This window comes from Alexandromys fortis, unplaced genomic scaffold (assembly GCF_014885135.2).
Source record: "Alexandromys fortis isolate MF-2015 unplaced genomic scaffold, M_Fortis_MF-2015_v1.1 scaffold_152, whole genome shotgun sequence".
In the NCBI taxonomy this organism is placed as follows: domain Eukaryota; kingdom Metazoa; phylum Chordata; class Mammalia; order Rodentia; family Cricetidae; genus Alexandromys; species Alexandromys fortis.
In genome coordinates, this window is record NW_026068045.1 from 2031436 (window position 1) to 2041827 (window position 10392).

General features: G+C 39.4%; 1 protein-coding gene across 1 annotated transcript in view; it reads left to right on the forward strand.

Moving 5' to 3' along the window:
* The window catches only part of Ash1l (ASH1 like histone lysine methyltransferase), a 150692-nt gene that overhangs the window by 43354 nt on the left and 96946 nt on the right, over positions 1-10392 (forward strand). Inside the window, exons 6-7 of the mRNA XM_050166355.1 lie at positions 1309-1328; positions 1640-1664. Coding sequence (XP_050022312.1) covers positions 1309-1328; positions 1640-1664 — 45 coding nt within the window. The remainder of the gene's footprint in view (positions 1-1308; positions 1329-1639; positions 1665-10392) is intronic.

A 10392-nucleotide genomic window follows, 5' to 3' on the forward strand; every position in this document is an offset into this window, starting at 1 on the left:
AAAAAAAAAATAAAGCCCAAAAACCAAAAAACAAAAAAAACAAAAAAAAAAACTAAAAGGAAAGAAGAAAACAGCCTCATCCTTGTTGCTATTTTATAAGACATAGATTTCTATCTCAAGAGAGAAGTTAAGCTAGATGTACTGGCCTTTACATGTAGTTCTGGACACAGGAGTCCCAGTTAAGACCAGCCTGGCCTGTATATAGAGTCGGGCAGAGGGTAGAGATACAACTCTGTTACCTTCTGCAGCAGCCCGAGTAGGTATTTTTATGAAAACTTTTTAAGGCCTGTTTTGTTTCTTAGTGGAAATGTGATTTATGTGATTTATGTAGGTGGGTGACTGTTGAGATATTTTGGATGGGGGTCTAATTCGATAAGGTAAAACCTTATATAGGTCACAAGGATTTCACGAAGTGATTAAGACAGTCTTTTTATTATAAGTGGAATTTCTTTTAAGGTTTGCAGACAACTGCATGCTTGTAGCTAAGAACAAAGGAAGGCTATGTGCTTAGACTTTGCACATGACACTTATTTAAAGTATCTGTATATAAAGGAATATGGTCTCCTTTTCAAATATTTGTTAAATGAGGACTTCTTTTCCTTCTTCTGTGCCCTTATTCTATCCTGTGTCAAAATGTATGTGAGTGTGTGTGTGTGAGAGAGAGAGAGAGAGAGAGAGAGACAGACAGACAGACAGACAGACAGACAAGAGACAGACAGAGATCCTAAAAGTAAAAGCTGCACATTGGGCATGTTAGAAAGACACAGGGACCGAATTGATAGCTCTGTAGTTAAGAACCTTTGTTTTTAAAGAGAACCTAGGTTCTATCATCAGCACCACATGGAAGCTCTCAAACATCTGTCATCTGTGACTCTTGTTCCAGGGGCTCCAATGACTCCTGACCTCCTTGGGTAGCAGGCACACATGTGTTATACAGATACACATGCGGGCAAAACACTCATAAAATAAATAAACCTGGAGACAGGGAGACATAGCCTCAGCACTAGGAAGACAGAGGCAGGAAAATTTGAGGTCATTCTGGGTAACAAAGGAAATCGCAAGACTGCATAGCAAATCCTTGTCTCAAAGACAGGCTTGGGGGGAAGGGACTACAGAGATAGCTCCATCTATGTAATGGATCTCCCAACAGCCTCGGAGAAGCCAAATGTGGTAGCATGTGTCTGTAACCACAGCTAAGGATTGGAGGACACCTAGGCTAGTCCCTGGCATTAATTGGCCAGTCTGTTAGAGACCCCTGTCTGAAGAAATTAAAAGGAGGGACTGAAGAGATGGCTCATTGGCTAAGAGCACTGGCTGCTCTCCCAGAGGTCCTGAGTTCAATTCCCAGCAACCACATGGTGGTTCACAATCATCTAAAATGAGATCTGGTGCCCTCTTCTGGCATGCAGGGATACATGCAGACAGAGCACTGTATACATAATATACATAATAAATAGATTTTAAAAGAAAAATTTAAGTGGAAAGGGACTGGCAACGTAGCACAGCTATAAAGCACTAGCTGCCAAATCTAATGACCACTCGGTGGAAGGAGAACTAAAACTGCTCTGAGCTCCACATACGTGTGCTGTGACATGCTTGTCTTTCATGTGGGAATAGAAAGGAGTTCATATGTGTGGAGGTCAGAGGACAACTAGTGAGAGTAAGTTTAAGGTATATAGTAGCCCTACCCAAGAAACAATGTAGAAAAGATCATCATAAAAGAACTGGAAAAAGATGAAGTGTACAAGTGGCTTTAGCAATTACGTTGTCAATCTGAGAGCAGTTTGTTTAATAGCAGGTGTTAAGTTTCTGGAGGCTGAAGAATAAATGAAAAGTAAAAAAATATAGCCGGGCGGTGGTGGCGCACGCCTTTAGTCCCAGCACTAGGGAGGCAGAGGCAGGCGGATCTCTGTGAGTTCGAGACCAGCCTGGTCTACAAGAGCTAGTGCTAGGACAGGCTCCAATGCCACAGAGAAACCCTGTCTTGAAAAACAAAAACAAAAAAAATTTAAATAAATACGAAAAGTTTTATACCAATTGGCCTGGTGGCATACACATTTAATCCCTGAACTTTAGAGGCATAGGCAGGCAGATCTGTATGAGTTTGAGGCCAGCCTAGTCTACACAAGCTATAGGGTCAGCCGGGGTTGCATAGTGAGACCCTGTCCAAAAAAAAAAAATTGCTATTTTAGAGCAGTTCTGATTAGTTTATGTACTAATTAGTTAATTAGTTTGTGTCTTTTGTGAATTTTTCTCAACTTGTGATTGCTGTTGTGATGGTCTTTATTCTTGAGGAATAAAGGTTTTAAAAACAAGCTATTATTTTAAATTGATCACCAAATGAAATGCCCCACCCCTGACTTATACACTTATACATAGTATTTTTTTTTAAATTGTCAAATTACCTTTGGAAAATTAAAATTCTGAAATAACTTTCAGTGACAAGACCTGGAACAATTCTCGTGACTAAATAATGTTAATATTGGACTATAACCTTAAATACCTAGGAGCCCGTGCTGATAGAACTACATGGTTGGCTAAACAATGGAAAGGACACAAGTTCTGTACAGAGCAACTGGAAGTGATGCCTGTAGATCTCTCTTTCAAGGGGTGGAGCTTCTCTTTATTATTACTACTGTACGTGGATTTGTTGTCTGTGTCAGCTGATTGTTCTTCCAGAGAACCCAGGTTTGATTGCCAGCATCCATATGGCAGCTCAGAGTTGTTTTTAACTCCAGTCACGCAGTCTGATGTCCTCTCATGGACTCTGTGGGCATCAGGCACACATAGACTGGCAAAACACCCCCCCCCACACACACACACACAGCACTTAAGGTATGGCAGGCAGATCTCTGAGTTTGAAGCCAACATGGCCTACATAGTGAATTCCAGAACAGCCAGGACTACACAGAGAAACCTTTCTCAAAAAAAACCAAAACAAAGCAAATAACCCACAAGCATCAAACTGACTTATTTCTTGACTTAAACCAGCAAAAGATAAAAAGAATAATAATCCAGGGCTGGCCAGATAGCTCAGTGAGCATAGTGCTTGCTTTGCAAGCATGAATATCTAAGTTCAGATCATGGATATCCATTAACAACAACAAAAAGCCAAACGTTGTATCTAGCCAAAGTAGTAAGCTCCCAGGTTCAGTTTAAAACCTTGTCTCAAAAATAAGGTGGCAGCCGGGCAGTGGTGGCACACGCCTTTAATCCCAGCACTCAGGAGGCAGAGGCAGGCGGATCTCTGTGAGTTCGAGGCCAGCCTGGTCTAGAAGAGCTAGTTCCAGGACAGGAACCAAAAAGCTATGGAGAAACCCTGTCTCGAAAATCAAAAAAAAGAAAAATGTGGCAGTGGTAGCACTGGGGAGGCAGAGGCAGTCGAATCTCTGAACGTGAAGCCAACCTGGTGTACAGGGCTATACCTGTCTCGGTGGAAAAGAAAAAAAAAAGAATGAGAGAATGAAAAATAGTTTTGTGGAGCTGGAGGGGTGACTCAGTGGTTAAGAGCACTGTTCTTTAGAGGTCCTGAGTTCAATTCCCAGCAACCACATGGTGGCTCACAATCACCTATAACTGTAGTCACATGGGATCTTATTCCCTCTTCTGGTGTGCAGATGTACATGCAGACAAAACAGCCATATACATCAAGTACATAAATAAGTAGAAAAGCATTTGGGGATGATATCCTGCTGTGTCTGGCTGTCATATCTGCACAGGCCACAGACAAATACAGGCACCCAGTTTTTTAATTTATATGTTGTTCTGTACTAACCATGAAAAACTTAATGGTCTTAATATTAATATTCTTAATTACAGAGACTAGGTTTCCTGGTTTCATCTATTCCTGGTAATTGAATCTATTATTTGATCTATATTAGGTAGATATGGTGAGAATGGGTATCTAACATGGGATGTCTAAACTTGACTTTTCAGCATTTTTTTAAATTATTATCTAGGCTTTTTTTTATTGTTTGGCTGGCTGTTTTTTTTTTTTTTTTTTTTTTTTTTTTTTTTTTTTTTTTTTTTTTTTTTTTTTTTGTCTCATGTAGTAGTACAGACTGATCTCAAGACTGGGTGTGCAGCCGAGGATGACCCGATCACCTGCCTCAGTCTTGTGGGATTGCATGGGTATCAGTGCCAGTGTTTGCTGTATGCTAGGCATGCACCCTACCAGTTAGAATCTATCCATACCAATACTAACTCAAAGTTTTGTGAGTTTTTCTTTTAATATTTACTTTTAATTATGTGGTTGTATATGTTGGGGGGTATATACATGTATCTGTAGCACAAATCTAATTGGTCTTAATAATAAAAACCTTGAGTCAGATATTAGGGATGAAAGGTCAGAGAAGCAGAGCAGCCACTGGGTCTTACCTCTACAAAATCCTCAGACCGAATGGGTAGCCTGTCTCTACACGTTCTCAGACTGACTGCCATGTATTCGAAACCTCAAACTAAATCCTGAGCTCCTTGTCTCCTCCTGCCTTATTTTCCTCTCCACCCAGCCATATCCCTTCCTGTCTCCACCTCCCTAGTAAATGATCTGATTTTTGCTTTGTGAGGAATTTCACAATTGGGGTCGGGGGAGGTACTTTGGGAGATTTTGTTTGTTCTTAGCACAGACTCTGATGAATCTTTCCCTCCTCTTAATGCATTTAACTAATATGGTAAATGAGATGCAGTTGCTTTCTGTAAATGTATTTCTTATAGTCAGAAACACCTGTTTTTATTAAAGATCAGCTTTTATCCCACTTTTCAAATTATTGACAAGAAACGTGTAGCGCTGTTGTGTTGAAGAGATTGAGGAATAGATTTAGAATTTAAATCCAGGAACAAAATACTTCATCAAAGTCTCCAAATTCTGAGGCTGGGGAAATAGCTCATCAATTAAAATGCCAGAACCATCTCAGCCTGAGGTAGACAGCAGCCTGACTGTAACGCCATCCTTAGAACCCATATCAGCCTGAGGTAGACAGCAGCCTGCCTGTAACGCCATCCTTAGCAGGTAGAGACGGGGATTCATCATAGCAAGCTGTGGGTTTGAGAAATCCTACTTCCATTATTAAGATGTGTGACCAATTGAGGGTGGTCCCAACATCAGCCTCACTCAGACCACCACATGTATGCATATGCCCACACAAACATGTGCCTCCACACATGCAAATCAACATGTATATCACAAACATAAAATTAAAATTTTGTGCCCTGCTTTAATTTTTGGAAAGAAATGATTTAATTACTTTAAAACACTGTTTTGAAATAAGTCTACATCTTTGTGTTTCTTTTTTTTTTCTTTTTTAAAAATTTATTTATTAATTGTGTATACAGCATCTGCCTGCATCCCTGCAAGCCAGAAGAGGGCACCAGATCTCATTATAGATGGTTGTGAGCCACCATATGGTTGCTGGGAATTGAACTCAGGACTTCTGGAAGAACAGCCAGTGCTCTTAACCTCTGAGCCATCTCTCAGCCCATAGGTCTACATCTTTGAACTCACCACTAAGCACCATTTTAAATCTACCACAAGTTAGTTTGTTTTTCCATGGTTAATCCAAAGATGTTTGTAGCATTGGAAATATCAGACATTTTGCTCATTTAAATAATTCCTAATTAGTGAGTGTTTATTATTGAATTCCAAATAAGGTATATAGTATATAAATTTGTAAAAAAAAACCTTTAATATGAATTTAGATGAAAGAAATAAATTTGGCCAGATTACTGGTTTCCTTGTTTTCTTTTTCGTTTATTTATTTTGAGACAAGTCTACTATATAGTTTTGGCTGACCTGGAATTTACTGTATAAACCAGGCTAATCTGCCTCTACCTCCAGGGTTCTGGAATCAGAGTCATATATATGTCATGATGCTTAATCCGTGTGTTCTTTCTAATTCATATTTACAGCATGAAAATTTATTTTTTTGAAATAATTAAGGCCTCCTCAATGAAGTAGTTAGGCTGAATCTTGTTTTCATGGTGAGCGTATGGGTGTTAGATTTTTTTTTGTTGTTTGTTTGTTGTGTTTTAGTTTTACAAGACAGGGTTTCTCTTTGTAGCTCTGGCTGTCCTGGTTCTCGCTCGGTAGTTCAGACTTGCCTCAAATTTACAGAAGTCTGCCTGCCTTTGTCTCCATAGAGTACTGGAGTTAAAGGCATGTGCCACCACCACCTGGCAGGTTTTTGAATTTTTTTTTTTTTTTGAGACAGTAGAATCTTACTATATATTCCTGCTGGTCTGGAGCTCCTATGGAGACCACCAGGTTGGCCTCAACTCACAGAGATCCATCTATCTCTGACTGCCACCATGCCCAGCCTTTTTTTTTTCCTTTTTTAAATTTGTTTACAATTTTTTCTTCAAGTTAGAGTGAGAGTGTATTGCTGTGTGTGTGCTCATGTACTTATGCACATGTGTTTGCCTTTGGCAGCTTCCAGGGACCTAGTTCAGGTCTTCAAGCTTGCTCAGCAAACTTTTTTATTCACAGAGTCATCTCATGGCTGTTTATTTGTGATTCTTCTACTTTTCCACACACAGAGACACTATCTGTGGCAGTTTTCTCTTGATTCTGATAGCTTTGACCATTTGACTCTTTGCTTACTCCCAGTTATCTGTGAAAATAGCATTCTTTTTTTTTTTTTAGTAGATTTAATCAAGATTTTTTTTTTAAAGCAACCTTATGACAGCTATTTGGTCTTCACTTATTTTTGTGGATACTATGCTCTTAGATTATTGTTCATAATCCATTTGTGTTCTTTTTCCCTTTTCAATTTTCTGACATTCTTGAACTTTTTCTTCTATGTGCATACCATCTAGACCATCTTCCCCTTTTTGCCTTCATTGATACAAATATTTTCTAAAAGTCTTGTCTTATAAGTTTATCAAATAATGGACTAATGAAACTCAAAAATACTGTAGTTCAAATGACTTGTGAGGTTTCTTTAGATATCCGAGTTTATTTTTGCTTTTTCTGTCCCTCTGTGTATCCTAGTTTGTGAGACCTCGGGCTTCCTCCTTGGGAGCGCTCTGCTGTCTTTATTATCAGTAGGCATTAGGAACTGACTCCTGGAATCACTATACCTTTATTATATGTCCAGTTTTAGTTAAGATATGTTCTCTTCTTTCTGTGTAATTAATGCTTTACTTATGTGTATGTAGTTCTAAACAGGTTTCTAGGCTGTGGTCTGAGTACTGAGACCCCAGCAATATTCCTAATTAAAAATTCTATGAACTGAAGAATTTCCATCTATATTCCTTTGTTCTAAATTGAAATGAGAAATGATGGAAACTTATTTCTATTTGTGTGTGTTTGTGAACTTTTTTTGAGGTGGTATCACATTTTCTTGAGCTTAAATTCATATAAACAGACCTTGTTTTGTGGAATCAAGTCTTTGCATCTTTGCTGGCAAATCTTACCTCACTACAAGTGAAACTGAGTAATGCTTCCCCCAAGCTGGATACAACAAAGTTGTAACTCCACTTAGAAGATAACTGGGAATTAGAAGCACAAAAAATAAATAGGGGAAGCAGAAAACTTCTTTGTCCTTTGTTAAGGAACTAAACAGAAAGCTGGACACCTGGATCCAATTAGTATCTTGGTACATCAGATATTATTGCTGTGGCTTAGATATCAGTCCATTCCTAGAGAAACTAAGGTAAAGAGTCGGTACATTAAAAAGATTCTTTTCAGATGACTTTCTGTCTTGCAAGTTCTTCCCTGCCCTGGGTGTCCTTGTTTTTGGAGGACATCTTAATTGTGTTCACTTTACATTTAAGGTAGATGTTGATAGCTATAGGTTAGTTTCTTTTTTTGTTTGTTTGTTTTTCAAGACAGGGTTTCTCTGTAGCTTTGGAGCCTGTCCTGGAACTCGCTCTTTAGACTAGGCAGGCCTAGAACTCACAGAGATCCTGCCTCCTGAGTGCTGGGATTAAAGGCGTGCACCACTACTGCTAGGCCTATAGGATACTTTCAACTCCTGACTAGAGTTTGTTTCTGCTTTCCTGTTGAAATAAGGGCAGCGGGGCTGCGTCCCTGGCACCCGGCCGCCCGCACGGCCAGCTTTACCCGAAATAATTACACGGAAACTGTATTCTTTTAAACACTGCCTGGCCCATAGGTTTCAGCCTCTTATTGGCTAGCTCTTACATATTAATCTAACCCATTTCTAATAATCTGTGTAGCCCACAAGCTGGCTTACCAGGAAAGATCTTAACCTGCGTCAGCCTGGAGTGGGAGAATCATGGCGACTCCCTGACTCAGCTTCTTTCTCCCAGCATTCTGTTCTGTTTACTCCACCCACCTAAGGGTTGGCCTATCAAATGGGCCTAGGCAGTTTCTTTATTAATAAGAAATCACTCCCACATCGCTTTCCTTAAATTCTTATTTTAAAATTGAATATTCACTTAAATGTGTTAGTTACTTATGTTTTTAACATCTAAAGTATTATTTACAATAATGGTGAATTTTCAGCTTAGTGAAGCACAAGTCATTGACATTCTCTCCCCAAGAGAAGAGTAGTGTGACCAGTATCAGGACCCTCTTCCTGTGTAATAGTCACTAACACGTATAAACCACATTGAATTTTGTAAGGTGACATTACATTTACTATACCATTTGGGACTTAAAACGGTCTTATGGTTTAGAGTGCTTTAATAAGCCAGATTAAAGCATGTTGATATGCTTTGCTCCTGATCCTTAATTTACTAAAGATGGAACAATCAAACCCAGGTTACTTTTCTCCGTACTTACTTGACACTGTCCTGCACTCCACTCTGCATTTTGTTTTGTCTTATGTTTGGACATACAGATATGTTGGGGTCTCTGCTGGAAGAGACATGTTAGTTCTTTCTGGATATTCTCCTATTCTTCCCTAATCACTGAACTGTATAATGGAAGTTAACAAGGCAGTAGGTTTATATAGTTGATAAACTTATAGGCCAGTCTTCACATACTTCATGCATCTTTAGCAGGTTGCTTCTTGCTTTCCAGCACTGCTTTCCAGTCTTAACTCTGTTTACTTTAAATTGTTGGGCATTGTTTTTCCCCCAGGTATTCTCATCTCTTACTGCACCTGCTAGCACTGCTTTTGAGCATATCTCATGGATATAATTTTATTCTCTAAATATGCAGTATTGTTAAGAACACTTCTACTCTGTATGAACAGGGGATTTGAACACACTTCTACAAATGAAAAATGATAGCTTCCTCAATTTTTATTCCAGACAACTATTACATTCTAATGATACTTTGCTGGCCTCCATTTCTTTCAGAAAATGAAAAATGGCTCAGAAGCTAAGTGAGCTAAGCCATCTCTCTCTCAATTGTTTCAATTTCTCAGGAATTGCTGTACAATGCTGCCAATAACGATCTCCGGGGATCTGACCCCTATTCCACCTCCTACTGCCTCCTAAGCAGCTCCAGATGCCACCAAAAGAAGGAGCTTTGAAGAAAGTGCCTGTACCCTCTTTACCCTGAGGTGGATGAGGCCAGGCAGGGTGGTTCTCAGGATACCCTGATGATCAAAGGTATAGATGAAGCCTCCATGAAGACTTTGAAGATGACCAAAACATTTGGGGAAAGTTACCAAATAGCTTAGAAACTGAAGATGGAGCTCAAGAGCAGACAGCACAAATATCATCTGAAGTGTAGTGTGTGATGATACACACAACTTTAAACAAGCTCCTGTTCTCTGATCTATTTCCTCCCACCTCCACAGTCTGGCCAAACACCAGCCATGAAAATTCCCCTGAAGGATGTTAGTTTATGACTGAGAGAAAACTATTAAAAGTGCTCTTCAGTTCCTTTTTTCCCTGACTCTTAATCTACCTTGTTTCCCATTCATCAGGAATGCTAATAGAGTGCAGTGACATCTCAAGCGTCTTGGCCACTGTTGTCTTCTAACTTGGCTACATGCCTCGCTAGAAAAAATATATCTGTCCTTATATGAACTCTTAGGTACTAATTCTTAGTCTTCACTGATGCCTTGCCTTTTTACTTTTTAGATGTTTTACTTTATCATACTATTAGCTCTGTAGTAGACATTCGGAGCCAGCACCATGGGGATTTACTGTACTGTTTTCAAAAGTCCCTTTTTATATCTCTTTGGAATTCAAAAGTAAACTGTCTTTGTTCTTGAGTAGATCTTACATCTAGGGTGCACTGTCCAGTATCTGACTTCTCAATACTGCCAGTAGCTTACAAAAATAATAATTCCACGGCGGCGGTGGTGGTGGCGCACGCCTTTTATCCCAGCTCTGGAGAGGCAGAGGCAGGCGGATCTCTGTGAGTTCGAGGCCAACCTGGTCTATAGAGTAAATTCCAAGACAGGCTCCAAAGCTACAGAGAAACTCTGTCTTGAAAAAAAAAAAAAAAAAAAGAAGAAAAAAAAAAAATAAAAC